Source organism: Sarcophilus harrisii, chromosome 4 (genome assembly GCF_902635505.1).
Source record: "Sarcophilus harrisii chromosome 4, mSarHar1.11, whole genome shotgun sequence".
NCBI lineage: Eukaryota > Metazoa > Chordata > Mammalia > Dasyuromorphia > Dasyuridae > Sarcophilus > Sarcophilus harrisii.
In genome coordinates this window covers 280,713,290-280,733,776 of record NC_045429.1, presented here as the reverse complement: position 1 = coordinate 280,733,776, position 20,487 = coordinate 280,713,290, and the positions used below count along the sequence as shown (strand labels likewise).

The 20,487-nt window shown below is 38.2% G+C and overlaps 1 protein-coding gene across 2 annotated transcripts; it reads left to right on the top strand.

Moving 5' to 3' along the window:
- Window positions 1-253: 253 nt before the first annotated feature.
- ARMC12 (armadillo repeat containing 12) lies at window positions 254-7,579 on the top strand. Of its 2 annotated transcripts, none has more exons than XM_031964994.1 (6): window positions 254-466; window positions 925-1,103; window positions 1,471-1,605; window positions 5,058-5,231; window positions 5,917-5,988; window positions 7,017-7,579. In XM_031964994.1, exons 1-6 carry the CDS (start codon window positions 322-324, stop codon window positions 7,353-7,355), a joined length of 1,044 nt encoding a protein of 347 aa, XP_031820854.1. In that variant the 5' UTR covers window positions 254-321; the 3' UTR covers window positions 7,356-7,579. The 2 variants fall into 2 exon arrangements, with proteins under 2 accessions (XP_031820854.1, XP_003769042.1); XM_003768994.3 differs by having other exon boundaries at window positions 256-466; window positions 958-1,103.
- Window positions 7,580-20,487: the final 12,908 nt, after the last annotated feature.

Genomic DNA, 20,487 nt, shown 5'->3' with positions numbered 1-20,487 from the left:
TGTTTATGTCTTTAAGATTTCCATGGGTCTAGTCTGTGGATTCTCCCTTGACTCCCCTAGGTTCTAGCTGGCCCCCTTACTCCTCTCCTCCCTCCCTGGCCCGTATCACACCCTTTGGTTTCCCCCATCTCTGTGCCCAGGTTTCTTGCCCACTCGGTGAGGGGGAGGCAGGGTCCCTCCCCTAGTTTCCTTTGTTTGCGGAGTTCCAGGTTCTGATTTTGGTTCCCTGGATTCTGGGTTTCACTGGAGGTTCCAATTCCGGAAGCCTCTGCTTGGGGTACCTGTGGTCCAAGCTCCCCACCCGAGGGGGAGCTGGCAAACATGGATCTCACGGACTTGAAACTCCCAAAGGGTGTAGTGGGCCTGGCCACAGGTGCGGGTGCCATCTACCTGCTCTACAAGGCCATCAAGGCTGGCATGAACAGTCATTCATCTGACGCATCAGCCTCACCCGTCTGCATTGCCCGTGAGTTCTAGGGGTCCCGGGAGAGGGCTCAGTCCCAGAGGACTCCAGCAGGAGGAGTCACCTAGAGACAAGCTAGACAGCTAGAGACAACTCCACCAGGAGATTTTAAAGCATGACCTGATAGGTCTCCAAAGTGGTTGCCACCAGTCTGTGTCACCTTTCCCTTCTGCCCAGTTTGAGCTTTACTGAGATTTCCAATAGAGAGCAGAATAAATTTGATGTCAGCAACTGCTCAGAAGCTTCACTGCCCATATCCTCATCCATCTTGTCTGAAAACTTTGGGGCAAACACTATCTACCAGAAAATCCAGGGCTTCCTCCCACCTTGCTCAGATCCTAGTATAAGGAAGTTCAGGCTTAAGATCCAGGTGAACCCAGGGGCAAGTGATTAAGGGCACTCTTGGGGAGAATGAGGAAGGTAAGGTATTCCCCCTTTACTCTTCACTCATTCATTCTAAGGTCTGGGGTCGGGGGTGGGTGGGGACTGCCTAGGCCTGGCTATAGAACGAGAACGGCATGGGAAAGACTCTGGAGAACTTCGAAGGCTCCTCAACTCACTGGAAAACAAACAGGATGAGTACTCCAAGGGCATGATTCTTCACAGCATCACCCGGTGTGTCTACTTGTTGGAAGCCGAAGTGAGAAGCGGCCCAGGGAAGGGATGGGCAGAGGGGAGAGAAGGAGGGAGGGCGGAAGGAAGCTCTCCCCCTGATGTCTGGGAGTGGGTGGAGGGCCAGGATCCTGAGAGACTCCTGCAGTTCTAGCTGTTGGACTGTCACCGACCGAGACCATATCCCAGGAAATCAAGGTGATGGGGGTAGAGGTTAAGAACCACAAATCCTCCCTCCCTCCCCTTTGAGCAGCCAGTGATGAGGGACAGGGTTCCATTTATGTCCCCAGGCTTTTTGTTAGAGAAGGGAATGACTACTGTGGGAGGAACTGGCCCCAGGGTGCCCTTTTCTCCTCTTCTCCTCCCATGCCCTTCCCACCTTTCACCCCATACAGGCCTCTACCTGCACCTTTGAGGACATTAGGTTGGTGGGCTCCCTGCTCGATGACAAGGACAACAGCGTCAAAATCCAAGCTCTCAATGCTCTGAAGGCTTTCTCTGGTATAAGGAAGTTCAGGCTTAAGATCCAGGTGAACCCAAGGGCGAGTGAATTAAGGGGCAGACTTGGGGAGGATGAGGAAGGTATGGGAGGCTCTAGATCCTCTGAATGATTGCTTGTTTGAACACTATAGAAATAGACACACAGTCCACTTCTTTCTTTATAGTAAAAAGTTTTATAGCCCTAATAAAAACTCTTTTGAGCTGCCTTGGCCCTGGAATCTGGACTTAAGGCTGGTCAGAATCTCCATGACAACATTCAGGAAGGGTGAATAAGGACCACCATGATGGGGATGGTGACTTTGCTGGTGGAGATGGAGGGCTGGGTGGGAACTCCAAATAGCAGCATGGATAGACTGGCAACAGGATTGGGGGACTGGGAGTGGTACAGGCAGATGTATGAGTCATGCTTAAGTGAAGCATTTTTAACCCGTCTCCAGGATATTAAATTCAGCTCAACAAGTGTTTTTCCAGCCTGTATATGTGCTCAGCATTGTGTGAGAGCCTATGAGAAGCATAAGTGAAACCTAAGATAATGCTTTTTGTATAGAACACTTAAGGGAGACAGGATATAAGTTGATGAAACAAAACAATAAATATGGAGACTGGATAAGTGGTCTTCAACCTTTTGGAGTATTGTGGGAAACTCTTACATACCCTATTCACTCATGTCCAACTCTTAGTGACCCTATTTAGGATTTTCTTGGTAGAGTGTTTTCAGAAGATTAATTTGGCAGTGAGCAGTAGTGTGGACTAGTGACTAGAGAGCTGACCTCAGTTTCAGGAGGACTGGGTGCTAGTCCCACTTCTGACACATACTATCTGTGCAAGCCATTTAACCTGTAAGTACTCCTAGGCAATTCGCTAAAACCAATTTGCTGAATATCTACCCCTTTGCTTTGGTAGAGGCATTTTTTCTCAAGGGGAATTCCCTTTACCAGTGAAATCATACACGAGTATGAATCCAAAATTGGGTATGGCGTACAGGGTAAACCTCTTTCTCTTTGTTGCTCTGACTAGGGAACCAATGTGATACAATGGGAAGTGTAAGGAGATAGATGCTTTGATTTAATCTTGCCTCTTACCAACTGTGTAACCATGGACAAATCATTTAACTACCCTGGGTCCGAGTTTCTTTGCTATAAAATGAGGGAGTTGAACTAATTGTTCTTTGTAGATCTACGATCTCCTAATTCCTATTTATCCTTGTTTTTCTATTTTGTTTTGTTTTGTTTTTCCTTTTTTTTTTTTTTTAGCTGAGGCAATTGGGGTTAAGTGACTTGCCCGGGGTCACACAGTCAGAAAGTGTTAAGTGTCTGAGACTAGATTTGAACTCAGGTCCTCCTGATTTCAGGACTAGTGCTCTACACACTGTGCCACCCAGCTGCCCCCTATTTATCCTTTAAGTACAATCTAAATCTTACTCCAGCCCTTAGGAGCCCTCTGTGTTCACATTTGCCACTTAGAATATTTTGCCTTGACCTGTGATCCGCTTGTGTATATCTTGCTTTCCTAATTCCAGTTTGGAAGCCAGCTGTGGCCGGAAAGCCTGAGATTCATTCATTCATTTATTTAGATTTTATTTTTGGACTAGGTAAAAGAAGAGATTCTTTGCTTTCAATTGCTACGTAGCCTTAATCACTATGGGTATGGCTTCAGACAAACTGGGACCTGTTGGAAGACTTAAGCTTAAAAAGGCCAAAGTCTCCCATTTTATCCAGGGCCATCTCCAGTCATCTTGATGTATATCTTGTCACTGGATCCAGATGGCTCTGGAGGGGAAAGTGAGGCAGGTAACCTTGAAGAGTATTGTCTCACTCAAATCCAATTCACTTAGATGTCATAGCATCACCTGTCTGATGTCATTCCATGTCTTCTTTAGAACAAAGGACAAACAACAACTTGCTTTCACAATTAGATTGGACTATCTTATAGCTCTTAGTATCCCTCCATAGTCGCCAACATAGTATTGAACATGTGGTCATTGGATATCGCTTTATTAATTTAAATGGCTTATGTCGTTCATTATATTCCACCTTAGACTATGAATTCTTTCTTAAAATATTTTTATTTATTTTGTTAAATAGTTTCCAAGAACATGTAAAAAATTTTATTATTCATTTTTAAATGTTACATTTCCTCCCTTTCTCCCATGTATCCCCCGAACCTTGAGAAGACAAGCAATATGATGCTAATTATATATGTGAAGCTATGTGAAACACATTTCCGTATTAGCCATGTTGCAAAGAAAACACATATTTAAAAACCCTGTAAAAATGTTTTAAAAGTATACTTCATTCTACACTCTAAGTCTCTCAGTTCTCTCTCTCTGGAAGTAGATTTTTCATCATGTATCTTTTGAAATTTATAAGGGCATGGGCTGACTATGTAAAATCCCTATGTCCTACATCCCAAACTGTGAAGATACAGTAGAGTAGGCTTTCAAACAGAAGACTTGAGTCCAAATTCCTGCTTGACTGTTTATTGGCTTTTTGTTCTGGGGGAAGGCATCTTTTGGGTTCTGCTTTTAATCTGCTCCCATCAATTGCTCAGTTTTCAGAGTGAGCATTTACATCTCCAGAATAGGCAAATGTCACAAACTGGGGCTTGATTTGTTTTGTTTTGTTTTGTTTTGATTGGTTGTCTTGACTTATGAAAATGTGGAGAAAATATCAATAATATAAATTCAACTTAAAAGCATATCATATGTATATTTTTGTTTTTGGAGACCTGGGTTATTCAACATTTACCAGCACACGCTCCTATCCTGGGGCCTCAATTTCCTCACTCTAGACCTCTAAAATATAAAATATAAACAATAAAATTATTAATATTGTCCATAATATTAATATATAAATATATAATATGAATAATGAATTTAATAAATTTTAATATAATAAAATATTTCAAAATATAAAATAAAATATAAAACATCTCTCTTCTCTAAATATTGTGATCCTTTCTGGGGGAGAAAGAGGGCAGAAATGTGATTCCTCCATCTAGGAAACTGTTTGGTAATGCAGATGGGTAACTGTCCTCTAATTTAGAGGCTTACAGTTTTGTCTGGGTAAGGTTAAGTTATTGGCCCACACAGTCATTATGAATCAGAAGCAAATTTTGAACCCAAGTTTTCTGAGTCCCTATCCATTAGGCAACATTGTCTCTTTGTGTGATCCTGCTCCAAACAAGAAAGATTGGAATGAAAACCCCTGTGGGGGTTGCTTTTCCATTTGAACCTTAGATCTGCTCTCACCTAGTTTTTGTTATTTTGCTACTCTTGTCTTTCTCAGCAATACCTCTTATCCTACACATTTGGGTACCACTAGACTCAGCTTACAGGAAACTGGTTGATTGGATATTCTCAAGAACTTTTGCTGGGGTTGAAGAGTGAAAAGTGGTGACTAGGGGAGAGAAATTATTGAGGGCATCAAGGGTTGGAAGATCTGATTGCAGAGTCAAACTCCTTCTTTCCCTCTCCCCCCAGGAGCATTCTATCAAAGTCTTAGAGCTGATCTCCACCGTGTGGGATTCTGAGCTGCACATCGCAGGCTTGAGGCTACTCAATGGATTGCCACTGCCTGACTTTGCTCACCCACAACTCCGTCGGGTGATGCCGTCCCTTATGGAGATCTTGCAGACAGACAGCATCCTGGCGCAGGTATCTGAAGACCACAGTCGTGAATGGTGCCATCATCCATCAACCAGCCCCTCACTCCCAGCCCCATGAAAACAAGCACTTAATTGTGACACAGTCCCCACCTACCCTGCAGTTTTTCCTCAGTGGTAAACTGAGTCTCTCTTCCTTTCACTTGCTCCAGTTCCCTCTGCCCACCCTGAACCCCCAGATCTCACATTCAAGTACAGCTCCCTTTCTCGGAGCACTGGCTTTGGAGATAAGGGGACCTGGGTCCAAATTTACATCTTATCACTAGTTCTGCAAACTTCGGTAAATCACTTAAATCTCTTTGAGCCTCATTTTCCTCATCTGTAAAATGAGAGAACTGGATTTGATGGACTCTGAGGTCCTTTGCGGGTCTAAATTGATGATTTTATGATGATGATGATAATAATAGTTAGCATTTATATAGTGCTTTAATATTTGCAAAGCACTTTACAAATATCTCACTTTATCCTCACAACAACCCTGTAAGGTAGGTGCTATTATTATTCCCATTTTACAGATGAGGAAACTGAGGCATGAAGAGGTTAAATGGCTTGCCCAGGGTCACACAACCAGTATCTGAGGCAGAATTTGAATTCAGGGGCTTTCTGACTCCAGATTCAGCGCTCTATCCACTGCTCCACCTAGCTGCCCTAGGTGATATACTGCCCTCCCCCTTCAGGTCCAAGCTGTTCGACTCCTGAGTCATCTGGCCCAGAAAAACGACCTATTATATGACATCCTTAATTGCCAGGTAAGTCTCCTCTCACCCCAGAGAGGAGGGGAGCAAGGAGTGAGTTTGGAGGCGTCAAGGAGCATGGGCACAGACTGAGGCTTCTCAGGGTGTGGGAAGAAAGTTGAACATATCATTTTGTCCATCTCCCTCCTCCTCACCCCCCAATGCATAGTATTAAAACCATCCTGAAGAGGAAGAAGGAGACATGATCTTGTTTAGGAGGAGTTACCACTGAAGATCTAAAACTTTGGAGTTTTGAAGTGGAAAAGAGGTTGCCCCTGTCCCTCTCATAGTTAAATCTCTATGGAGATGGGTAAGGGAAGAGGGGATAAACATAATTCATTTTAATTTTTTCCTAATTACATATAAAAATTTAACATTAATTTTTAAAATGTTGAGTTCCAAATGATATCTTTATTTTATATATTATATAATATTGTAATTTATAATTATATACAAATTATTTATAAATTTATAAGTTAATTTCATAGAATATATAATATATACTGCCTCTCTCTTTTCCCTTTCCTTGAAGATGCACTTTGATAGAGATGATAACATGTGCAGTCATGCAAAACATTTCCATATTAACTATGATAAGGAAACTGAGGTAGACAGAGGTGGTTTATGCAAGATTGCACAATGAATAAGTGTCTGAGGTTGGATTTGAACTCAAATCTTCCTGACTCAATCCATTTTGCCACATAGCTGCCTTGAAGAGTCACCTAATGAGATGGCATAGTGAAAGTGAGATGGTTCATCTTGGAATCAGAGTTGGATTGTAATCCTCTCATTTACTGAGATTTTTGACTCTGGTCAAGTCACTTGTCTACTCTGAGCCTTTAATGGGGATTATAATACCCATACTACTTACTCCATATGGCTTTATCATGAGCAAAACGTTTTTTAAACATTCACAGGCTTAAAAAAAATTAAAAAAATAAAAAATTAAAAAAAAAAATAAACATTCACAGGCTTTAGAAATATGACTAATTCTTTGCCCTTCTCTCTAACCTTCCCTTCCCACCCTGTCCCCACTCCCCTAGGTACATAGTAATTTCCTGAACCTATTCCAATCCACACAACCTGGGAGCCTGCTGTTTGAGGTGCTAGTGTTTGCAGAGCGACTGAGTGAGGGTCGGAGTTCTCCCCACTACCGAGCAGTGAACTGGCAATATAATGAACAATCTTTGCATGAAGCACTCTTTGGGGATGAGTCCCGCCTGGCTGACCGGCTGCTGGCTCTGGTCATTCATCCGGAGGAAGAGGTACAGATTCAGGCTTGCAAGGTCATTGTCAGCCTGCAGTGCCCTCAGGACATTGGCAACCGGCCCTCCTCCTGCCTTGAAACCTCTTCCTACTTTAATGAAGGGGATGCCAGTTAAGGAGAAACAATAAATGTCATATGGGAGAGAAAGAGAAAAAAAAAAAAAAAAGAAGTAGGGTGGGGGTAGGAATACTTGAGAAGAGGCAGCATTTGTTCCAAATCAGAGCTTGAAAGAACCTCCCAGAAGTCACCTTGTTTTACCGCAGTCCCCAAGGAAGAACAACTTGTGTGTCATCCCCCTAAGCATTTTCCTCATTAGCACGAAATACAAAGAGCACTGGATTTGGAGTCAAAGGACCTTGGTTCAAATGTCGGCCCTGCCCTCAGTATTTGGGTGATGGTGAGCCTGAGTGCTATATGGAGAACTCGGGTTCTAATCCCTGATCTATCAATGTGTGGGTGACCATGGGCAAGTCACATGTTCTTATCTGTGAAAGGAGGGGGTTGGTCAACATGGCCTTTAGGGTGATCTCTAATAATCCCTATATTTTCTCAACAAGAAGGAAAAACTAGAAACAAATCCCGAAGGCTCACTCAGAAATTCAGATTCAAGAAAGTATTCTCTATCCTCTAGTTCCTCAAACAACCTTGTGAAAAAGTTATATCTTCCAGAATCAATTTTTCTTTTTTTAAAAAATTTAGATCACTTCCTAAATTTCCACATATGCATATACTATACAGGGGGCACTGTACATCCATGGACATGTACTACACAGGTAGCACTCACATCCATGGACATTGCACTGCACAGGGAGCATTACACATCCATGGACATTGCACTGCACAGGGAGCATTACACATCCACGGACATGTACAGGACTTGGGAACCCAGACCAGATGATTTAAAGTCCAAGCCAAGATTATCAAATTTATATAGAACATTAGAATAGAGACTACCTAGTCTAATTTCATTTTATAGGGCAGGGAACAGAGGCCCAAGTGGGGTGACTTGTTAAAGATCATATAGTTGAATTAGTTGAATCTAGAATCTAAGTCTCCTGATTTCTAGTATATGGAGAGTGCATAGAATCACAGTGTTTTCTTGTGGTTGTTGAGTTGGTCTTGGTGGTTCATCCTTCATTTTCAGAGAGGACCAATGACATCAGGAAGGTGATGTCTTGTTCTACAAATGAATTGGACTTAAGTGAGGAAGGGCTGTGCTGATGGCTTTCATCAGCTTTTCTTCTCCAGGGTCATCAGATTCCAGTGGCAAGACATAGGTCAAGATGACTGGCAATGACTTCCGTTGGTCTCGATAATGCTAAGGCAGAATGGTGGTATGGACAGAATCACCAGATTTGAAGTCAGAGGACCTGTGTTCAAATACTTTGAAATTACCTGTGTTACCTTGAGCAAATCAAAGCCTGAGGCTTGGTTTCTTCAACTTGGAAAGAAAAAGAATTGAATTAGATGCTGTTGAAGGTCTCTTATAGCTTTGAATCTCTAATTCTAACAAACCAAAGCTTTGAGTAAAATGGCTTATTCTATTATGAACCACTTAGATATGAGAACTATTCTTGGGAAATACCTCCCAGAAATACCCTTCCCACTGAATCCATGGCTTGCTTCCTCCCAGCTCTGCTGTTTTATGCAGATGGAGCCTTGCTCCTTTTAGGGACTCAGAATTTGAGGAAGGAAAGATTTGGGGAGAGATCCGGCTCAGAGTCACCATCTCCTTTTGTGCTAAGACATCAATTCTGATTTCCCTTTAGATGATTCTCCATTCTACAATGTACTGAAAACTACTCTAGATCTTGGGCACATCCATTCAAATCATTGGCTCCTACTGTTTTTCTTTTACTAACCAACTACAAAATATATTAGTTCAAAGTATAGTGAGAGCACATGGAGTATCTGTGTGGCTCAAAAAAAGCCACAATTGACCTCTCTAGCCTCTTTTCACTCCACGACCCTCCAAGGGATATTTCATTTTCCCCAAGAGAAGTGGGAATTTGGGACCAGCTGCTTAGCCAATCTGCTTTCCTCAGAGAATATTGGGCTAGAATATATTTGTTTGCCTTAAGTCTGGGAAATATGATGTTCAGGTTCAAGTTAAACTAATTGCTAATCATTAAAGGGGAAAGGACCTAAGTTTTAAATGCAAGGTTTGATTTCTCATCACAGTTTTCATATCAGTTTCAAAATGAACATATAATGTCATTAGCAAAGAAACCTATTTATCCAAATTGATAGCTTAACAATTCAGAGCAAAGCAAAACTCTCCCATTGTGAAATCACACTGTTTAAGTGTCTCTGTGATGGAAAATGCTGTACATATCAAGAGAAAGAACAATGGAGTAAGAATGCTGATTGAAGCATACTATTGTTTTTCTCGTGATTTTCCCCTTTTGTTCTGATTCTTTCTCAACATGACTAATGTGGAAAGATGATTGATATGATTCTACTTGTTTTTATTTTCAAAACATATGTTCCACTTTGTTATAATGCTTTTTAGTTTTCAAAATACATGCAGATAGTTTTTAACATTCACCCTTGCAAAACCTTGCATTCCAAATTTCTCTCCTCTTCCTCCTTCCTCTCTCACTAGACAGCAAGTAATCCAATGTAGGTTAACCATGTACAATTCTTCTAAGCATATTTCACATTTGTCATGCTTACATAAGAAAAATCAGATCAAAAGAAAACAAAGAAAAGGAAACAAAAAGGTGAAAATACTATGCTTTGATCCACATTCAGTCACTATAGTTCTCTCTCTGGATGCAAATAGCTCCACAAGTCTACTGGAATTGCCTTGCATCACTTCATTGTTGAAAAGAGCCAAATCCATCATGGTCGATCATCACACAATCTTGTTGCTCAATACAATGTTCTTTTGGTTCTGCTCACTTCACTCAGCATCAGTTCATGTAAGTCTTTCCAGGCTTTTCTGAAATCATTTCTTATGGAACAATGGAAATACATTGAATTCATATACCATAACTTATTTACCCATTCTTCAACTGATAGGCAACCACACAATTTTCAGTTCCTTGCCACTACAAAAGGGCTGCTACAAATATTTTTGCACATGTGGATCCTTTTCCCTTTTTTATAATCTCTTTAGGATACAGAGTCAGTAGAGACACTGCTGGATGCAGTTTTATAGCCCTTTAGGTATAGTTCTAAATTGGTCTCCAGAATGGTGGTATCAGTTCACAACTCTACTAACAATGTATAAATGTTCCAGTTTTCCCATATCTCCAATATTTATCTTTTCATGTTATCTTAGCCAATCTGAGAGGTGTGAAGTGGCACCTCAGTTTTCTTAGTTTGCATTTCTCTAGTGAAGAGTGATTTAGAGCAGTTTTTATATGACTAGAAATGGCTTTAATTTCTTCATCTGCAAATTGTCTGTTCATATCCTTTGACCATTTATCAATTGAGGAATGGTTTGTATTCTTATAAATTCAAGTGAATTCTCTATAGATTTTAGAAATGAGACCTTTATCAGAAATACTGGCTGTAAATTTTTTTTCCAGTTTTCTGTTTCCCTTCTAATCTTGGCTGCAATGATTTTGTTTGTTCAAAACCTTTTTAACTTAATATAATCAAAATTATCCATTTTGCATTTCATAATGTTCTCTAGTTTTGCTTTAACTATAAATTCCTTCTCCACAGATCTGAGAGATTGTTCTCCTGATTTATTTATAATATCACTATCACATGTCTAAATCATGAACCCATTTTGACCTTATCTTGGTATAGTATGTAAGGTGTTGGTCATTGCCTAATTTCTGCCATTTTATTTTCCAGTTTTCCCAGCAATTTTTCTCAGATAGTGAATTCTTATTCCAGAAGCTGGAGTATGTGGGTTTATCAAACACTAGATTACTATAGTCATTGTATATAGTCATTACTATTATGTCTTGTGAACCTAACCTGTTCCACTAATCCACCACTCTATTACCAAATGGTTTTGATGACTCCTATTTTATAATATAGTTTTGTCTGGTACAATTATGATTGTACTTGTAAAACCAAAAGAAAAAAAGTCAGATCTCATCCAAGGGAAAGTTCTTAAAAGTTTCTGATAGCAGGCTGGGGATAGAGTCATGGTGAAGATTTCCTGCTCCTCTCAGATATGTCCCAGAGCCTTTTCCTTCAGTCACCAGAAGTGCCCAAAGTCCTAAAACACTGAAGACTTGAAGAAAGTTGAAGAGACAGGAGTTCTATCCCCACCTTCCCTTCTCTTTCCCTTCTTTCCCCTTCTCCTCACTCCTTCCCTCTCTCTCTCCCTCTCCTTTCTCCTCTCCTCTATTCTCCTTTCTCCTCTCTCCTCCTCCTCCTCCTCCTCTTGTTGTTGTTGTTGTTCTTCTGTTGCTGCTGCTGCTTCTTTTTCTTTTCTTCTTGTTCTTTTTCTGCTTCTGTTTCTTCCTCTGCTGCTTCTTTTTCATTATTATTGTTATTCTTATTATTACTACTACTAATTCTTTTTTCCTCTCTGTTTCTTTTCTCCTCTGCTCTATGTCTCTCTGTTTCTCCCCATCCCCCCATCCCCACCCCTCCTTTTCCCTTTTCCCCTCAAACTAATGTCCTCCTATGAAATCATCAACTAAGTTAATTGGTTCACTGAGCCGTTCTCTGTTCTGTCACACAAGTCTGGACATCTCCACTAACTTTCTCTCTACTGCTCTCTACTGGGTGCCTCTACTAAGCTGATGCTACTCTGCTGTTATTTTCTGATTTTTACCTGTTAATTGTATTCTCCATTCCATTCACATGTATATGTTTGGTGGGGTGGTTAGTAGCTTTTTAAATAATACTCCAGAGGCTATTTTAACCCTTTAGTGATATCTTTAAGCATCAAAGAATATCTTTTAAAATGACTTTGTTTCCTTTCTTTTCTTTTCTTTTTTTTTTAAACCAATCCCTGACCCTAATCCACAATATCATCTGGGGTTAGAAAATTCCTTTCAATGTTTTCTCACTCCTGTCATGCCAATTTTGATCCATGAAAAGTACACTTTGGAAGGGGCACTGAAGATATCTGCATTTAATCAACTCTTGTCCTATTTTACTGTCAAAATAAGATTTGTAACCTCCTTATAAAAAAAAATAACTCTTACCTATTCTATTTAATGGATTCATGCCATTCTACATACTTAGAGTGTATAAATGATCTGCTTTGTAATAAACAATTTTCTTAATTTTTTAATTCTTTACAATTTCTTAATTCTTACAACTGCTTTAGTAATATATTCTGGAATTTTGCCAGAATTAGATGGCACATTAAATTCACTGGCTTCTGGTCTGAAGATTTCATTCTTTATTCTTTTAAAAAATCAGAATGCTTGCTCCTCTCTCTATCTACCACACCTTCTATTCTGCATTATTAAAAAAAAAGATCACCAATTAGTGCTATAGGAATTACAGCAGTTTTTTATTTGAGTATCCTTGGATGTGATTTCATCTGAACATGACAACATAAATGGAGGTAGGTGTTTTCTTAGGTAGGAAATGTAAGGAGATACCAGTCAACTTGAACACTAAAGGACTGAGCTTTGTTTGGACCTCTGATTGCATTTCCCTATGAAAGGTAGGTGGTTAAGGACCTAGCTCCAGGAAGACCAGAGTTCAAATGTGATTTCAGACATTTACTAGCTGGGTGGCCCTAAGAAAATCACTTATCCTGTTTATCTCAGTTTCTTCATCCATAAAATGAGCTGCAGAAGAAAATGGCAAGCCCTTTTTTTGCCAGGAAAACCCCAAATGGTTCACCAAGAATCAGACATGACTGATATGATGGAACAATACAACAACAATGGAAGGTATGAATACATCAACATCTTACTAAGATCATAGCACCATAGGGTAATAGATTTAGAGCTGAAAGTTCTCTGAGAGGGAAAATTTGATCCAGTGCCTGCATTTTATTTTTTAAAATTAAACTAAATTTTATTTTTAATTTAATTTTTAGGTTATATATGTACAGTAATTTTTATATATTTCTAGATAAGTCATGTTGGGAGAGAAAAATCAGAACAAAAGCAGTGCCCACCTTCTACAAAATGATTGAGCACATCTCCTTGATGGGGTCCTGTCAGTATATTCAATCTTGGGAGGTTATAGCAACTAGCACATGACTGGATCACACCTTTTTCCAGTTTAACATGCCCTTAGTAGTGCCTTTGATCTCACTGAACATGAAGTTATTTATTGATTTAATTCAGAGTATCTTCATAGAATCACACATTTAAATTGGAAGGAACCTTGGAGGCCAACTATTCTAACTTTACTCTTTTTATGGATGAGAAAGCTATGTTCTAGGAAAATTGTTATTTGCTTCCAACGTTACACAGGTGGTAGATAGTAGGGTCACTATTTAGACCTAGGTTCTCTGACTCCCAAAGCATTGCACTTTCTAAGGTCAAGTTTCTTTGTCAAGTACTTTACAGAATTTCTATCTATTCTTTGCAAAAGATTCTGGTGCCAGGTTTGGTGTCAAATGCCAGTAACCTCATATCAAGGAGGCTGAGCCTGGCACATTTCTTGAGCTCAGAAGTTCTGAGCTGCAGTGTGTCTGCTAAGCAGGTGTCTGCACTAAATTCAGAATCAATATGGTGAGACTCTGGGGTGGGAGGCCAATAAGCTGTTGTAAGGAGGATCAAATTAGTTCAGGACAGAAATGAAGCAGGTTGAATAATAGTAAGATCAGACCCATGAGTAGTCCCTACAATTCCAGCCAGTGTAAGATCCAGTGTTTTTTAAAAAAGAAGAAGCTGGCAAACAAGCTACTGTTAACATCATAATGACTTGTTTGCTTATTTTTTTTAATCTTTGGATACTGCAAGAAACAATGGCTAAATGGTTAAAATTACTTCTTTTTTTTAAAAAAATTGTTATTCATTTACTGGTCATCCTGCCATCTAGGGGAGGGGGTGGAGGGGTAAGAGGTGAAAAATTGGAACAAGAGGTTTGGCAATTGTTAATGCTGCAAAGTTACCCATGCATATAACCTGTAAATAAAAGGCTATTAAATAAAAATAAATAAAAATAAATAAATAAATTGTTATTAATATTGTTTCTTTTTATGTCACCTAAACTTCGCCCGGTATTCTATTCCCTCTCCCTTCCAGAGAATCATCCCTAGACAGTTTAAAAAAAAAAGAAGAGGAAAAAAACAGCCAAATCAATCAATATATAAGAAAAAAATCTGAAAGCATATGCAATGTTCTATACCAGTACACCTGATTCACTGTTCTTGCTGCTGAGCAACGAATCAGTAGTTAGGTGAGAATCAAATATGTGGACAACACTGATCACTATAGTAGTCCTTTAACAATGTAACACTATCGAAATGAGCAGAACCAGGAGATCATTATATACTTCAACAACGATACTGTATGAGGATGTATTCTGATGGAAGTGGATTTCTTTGACAAAGAGAAGATCTAAATCAGTTTCAATTGATCAAGGATGGACAGAAGCAGCTACACCCAAAGAAAGAACACTGGGAATGAGTGTAAACTGTTTGCAATTTTTGGTTTTCTTCCCAGGTTATTTTTTACCTTCTGAATCCAATTCTCCCTGTGCAACAAGAAAACTATTTGGTTCTGCACACATACATTGTATCTAGGCGATATGGTGACATATTCAATAATTCAAATATATAAAAATAAAAAAATAGAAAATATAAAAAATAAAAAATAAATGCTTTTGCCATCTGGGAGAGGGGGTGAAGGGAAGGAGAGGAAAAGTTGGAACAGAAGTGAGTGCAAGGGATAATATTGTAAAAAAAATTACCCAGGCAGGGATTCTGTAAATAAAAAGTTATTTTTAAAAATGTAACACTATCATATTATACTATTGTCTCCCCAAATCCTCTCTTTTTCTCTGAATTCTAAAACTCACTCTTAGAATTTTATGCTTTTCACTTAAAATTGATCTCTATTAAAATAGAGTTTTAAATCTGGATGAATAGAGTCAGGGGAGGGACATTCTCATTTGTTTTTTGTCATTTATACCTATGTGAATTAAGAAACTAATGGTTTTTTTTGTTTGTTTTGTTTTTAAAGAAAATAGCCAGAGAACAAGAAAAAAGTGACTGGACATAACCAAAGCAAGGAAGAGATATGAATAACATATTGCCACCATAGAAGAAGTAGAGAAATTGTAAGGGGTGAATAGTTATTTATTTATACTTTCAAGAAGCATTTATCAAGTGCTTACTATGTTTGTGGCATTGAGGTAGGTATAAGGAATAGAAAGACAAAGATGAAGGAATCCCTTTAGGGAAAACAGCATGAACAGGGATTATTAATTGCAAAACATGTACAAAACAAAAACAAAGTAATTTAGTGGGAATATGGAGGGCACCAGCAATAGGCAGATAAGGATTGACTTTATATATAAGGTAGCTTTTGAGCTAAATCTTGAAGGAAACTAGGGGTTATAAGAGTGAAAGGTAAAGAGGTTTTTTATTTCTGTGTGTCCATGACTAAGTAGGTGGAGGGTGTGTTTTTTTACCCAGCAGCCTTGGTTCTGATTCTTATCGTAGGTTCAGATCTGGGGTTCTGGTCCCAAACAAGGAATTCAGGCTTTTCTCATATTTTCTGACTTGTTATGCCGCCAAATCTGGGAAATAACTCCTAAAGCTTAGATCTGTTTTATGTCTAGGGTTTCACCAAAAATTATTAACCTTTCTAGAAAGATATTCATTGCCCAAAGTGATCATATATGGGACAGCTATTTATGCTTCCATCAGAAAAAAGAAATGCTTAAAACATAAACGTTTATAAACACACATTGACAAATATTTAAAACATTTATATTCTCCAAAAACTGTATGTGACTATTGAGTAGGCATTTTACTCTTAATTTAGATTTCTCCCTCTTTTTTTTTTTTTTTTTTTGGCTAAAGCAATTGGGGTTAAGTGACTTGCCCAGGGTCACACAGTTAGGAAGTGTTAAGTGTCTTGAGACCAGATTTGAACTCAGGTTCTCCTGACTTCAGGCTCTATCCACTGTGCCATCTAGCTGCCCTTAATTCAGATTTGTAGTGACCCAGCAACTCACTAAAGGTCCAAATCTTTGAACCAGCCATGATTATGCATTGTACATCTTCATTCTCCTTGTAGTTTCCATTTTCCTCTTTTAAGAAGTATTGTATTAGATATAAGAAGTCCCTTCTATTGAGCAACTAACACCTAGATCCAAGAGCTTCTATTTTTTTTTGAACATACAAAGTGTCTGTCAAGGCTAAAAATATCCTGTATTCAGAGAAAGAAAGAAAAAATGAAACAGAAGAAGTAGCCAAGTCTGGCTCAATCTTACCTAGAACATACTTTTACTGCCAATTGTGAGCACTTGCTGTAGTAATAGGGTAAAGTTAGGGAATTACAATGTGTCTTCCTTTTTTAATTTTTAAAAATTTATCATCTCTTTTTAACATTTTTTTCTTTTTAAATTTTGAGTTCCAAATTCTCTTCTTCCCATTCTCTTCCCCACTTACTGAGAAGGCAAACAATATGAATTCACAATGTCAAATAATGCAAAATATATTTCCATATTAGTCATATTTTTTAAAAAGCAAGAAAAATAAAATTTAAAAATTATACTGCAATTTATACTCAGACTTCATAAATTCTCTCTCCAGTGGTGGATGTTAATTTTTCATTGAGTCTTTTGAAATTGTCTTTGAGTGTTATATTAATCTGAGCATCCAAGTCTTTCACAGATAATTATCATTACAATATTGCTGACACCATGCACAATGACCTCCTGGTTCTTCTCACTTCACTTTGCATCAGTTCATATAAGTCTTATCGTGTGCATGTCTTCATTTGATTAAAGGCAGGAGGGAAAGAAAGTAAATTGACCTTATAGGAATCTTTTGTCTGCCTCTCAGTTTGGGTTTAGCAGCTAACTCAAAAGGTCTGTCTTTAGCTTGAAATAAGAAGATCAGAAACAAGACTTGTGCATGCTTTGAAGTCAACATGAGATTGCATCAGTTGAGTACACTATATTCTCAGTCCCAGTTACATTTCTGTATATTGTGGCTCTCTCTCCACAATAAAATAGAAGGTCCTTGTGAATAGGGATTATTTCAATCTTTGTTCTTATATCTTCAGCATCTAGTACCAGTACCTAGAAACATAGAAACATACTTAATAATTGACTGATTGAATAACTAGCCAAACAGGTGAACTTTTTTTTGGATGGCCTTAAAATCAAAATACACATAACATTTTGTTGTTCGGTTATTTCAGTCATGTCCAACTCTTTGTGGCACCATTTGAGATTTTCTTTTTTTTTCCAATTACATGTAAAGATAATTTTAAACATTCTTTTTGGTTTTTTTTTTCGAAGTCAAGGGACAAAGTTTATTATAAATGCAATGCCAAATTGAAGCGGGCTAAGTTCCAAAAGAATTTAGCAGAGAATTAGGAGCATGAAGATAAATTTATTGGAAAAAGATAGAAAGATCAGGTGCTTCATGTCACTGATATTAACATTCTTTTTTTAATTAAAGCTTTTTATTTTTCAAAACATTAGCCCTTGCAAAACTCTGTGTTCCAATTCCTCCCCCCCCCAACATGGCAAGTAGTCCAATATATGTTAAACATGGTAGAAATATATGTTAAATACAATATATGCATACATATTTATAAAATTATCTTGCTGCACAAGAAAAAAAAGAAGCAAAATAAAATGCAAGCAAACAACAAAAAGAGTGAAAATGCTATGTTGTGAACCATACTCAGTTCCTACAGTTCTCTCTCTGTGGGTGTAGATGGCTCTCTTCATCACTGAACAATTGGAACTGGTTTGAGTCATCTTATTGTTGAAGAGAGCCATGTCCATCAGAATTGATCATCATATAATCTTGTTTTTGCCATGTATAATGCTCATTTCACTCAGCATCAGTTCATGTAAGTCTCTCCAGGACTTTCTGAAATCATCCTGTTGTTCATTTTTTACAGTCCAATAATGTTCCATAACATTCATATACCATAATTTATTAAGCCATTCTCCATTTGATGGGCATCCACTCAGTTTCCAGTTTCTTGCCACTACAAACAGGGCGGCCACAAACATTTTTGCACATACAGGTCCCTTTCCCTCCTTTAAGATCTCTTTTGGATATAAGCCCAGTAGAAATACTGCTGGATCAAAAGGTATGCACAATTTGATAACTTTTTGGGCATAGTTACAAATTGCTCTCTGGAATGGCTGGATCTGTTCACAATTCCACCAACAATGTATTAGTGTCCCAGTTTTCCCACATCCCCTCTAACATTCCGCATTATCTTTTCCCGTCATCTTAGCCAATGTGAGAGGTCTGTAGTGATATCTTAGAGTTGTCTTAATTTGCATTTTCTCTGATCAATAGTGATTTAGAGCACCTTTTCATATGACTACAAATAGTTTCAATTTCTTTATCTGAAAATTGTCTGTTCATATCTTTTGACCATTTATCATTTGGAGAATGGCTTGAATTCTTATAAATTTGAGTCAATTCTCTATATATTTTAGAAATGAGGACTTTATCAGAACTTTGAATGTAAAAATAACATCCTTTTTAAAATAAGATTTTTGAGTTCTAAATTTTCTCACTTCCTCCACAATTTGACATAGGTTTTCTATGTAATTATGTAAAACATATTTCCATCTTAGTCAAGTTGTGAAAAAAGACACAGGTCAAAAAAACCACACCCACCCACCCACCCAAAAAGTGCTTTGATCTGCATTCAGACTCCAATCAGTTCTTCCTCTGGATGTGATAGCATTTTTCATCATGAATTCTTTGGAATTGTCTGCACTCACTATGTTGCTGAGAAGAACGGTCATTCATTGCTAATCATCATACAATATTGTTGTTATTGTATACAATGTCCTCCTGGTTCTAACTCATTTTACTTTGCATCAGTTCATGTAAGTCTTTTTAGGTTTTCCTGAAAACATTCTGGCTTACTATTTCTTGTAGCACAATATTATTCCATTACATTCCTACCATAACTATTCAATCATTCCACTGAGGGTTTTCTTTGCAAAGATACTAGAGTGTTTTGCCATTTCCTTTTTTAGCTTATTTTATAGATGAGAAAATTGAGACAAACAGGGTTTTCTTGCTTAGACTAAATATCTGAGGTCAGATTTGAACTCAGGAAGATGAGTCTTCTGATTTCAAGTTTGGAACTCTATCCATTGCAGTGCCACCTAGCTGCCATAAACAACACAGCAATCAAATAATAGGTCTCACAACAGCTTTTCAACAGGTATCAAGTTTCTCTTTGATAATATATTCACTATATGGAATGCAAAAAAAGGGGGGAAGAAGGGGAGTAAATTTATTATCCCTTATTTCAACTCAGAAGAAAGTTTTTAGTGTAATTCCATTCCTCTTAATTTATGTAGTACTCCTTAATGGGTAGCATCATACCTTAATTTCCTATTCGATTAATTTAATTGCATTTTTGTATGAATGTGAGGAATAGCAAGAAAGCCAGTTTAGCTGAATTGTAAAGTGCAGGAAGAGGATAATGTGCAAAAGACAGTTGGGTTTGATTGTGAAGGGTTAAATGCCAATCAAAAGCAATTATACTTGATCCTAGGAGCCTCCTTGATGGAGGAGCTAGTCAGATGCATTTTAAGGAAATCAATTTGTTTAGCTATGTAGAGGATGGATCAGAGTAGGGGAGAGACCAAGCAGGAGACAATTTTCATAATCCAGGCAAGCGGTGTGAGGACCTAGTGAAGACAGAAATGATAATTCGATGTCTATGTCTATATTAGGATAATTATAGTTAAGAATGACACAGGTTGAGATGTTCATTACTGGAAGACTGGAAGGATGAAAGAAAGAGAGCAGTTAGAAAGAGGATGGGTAGGGGAGAGTTGACGTAATGAAATACAGACCACAATCCATCCGTGCCTACTCATCTTATGAGGCTCTGTCCCATCAAAAGTGAAAAGTAGGAGCTTGCCCTTTGGGGATTACCTGCCACTTTCAGGAGGTGATAAGGGGCAAGGGCTGGGTATTCTGGGAATTTTCCTAATGGCAGCTTTATTATACTTATCTATTAGGGAAGGGAACAAACATTTATTTAGTGTCAACTGTGCTAAATGCTTTTCAAATATTGTTTCATTTGATATATCTGATATTATTTGATATTACTCAATTATCTCATCCTCATAAGATCCCTGGGAGGAAGGTACTATTATTATTATTATTATTTATTAATAGTGCC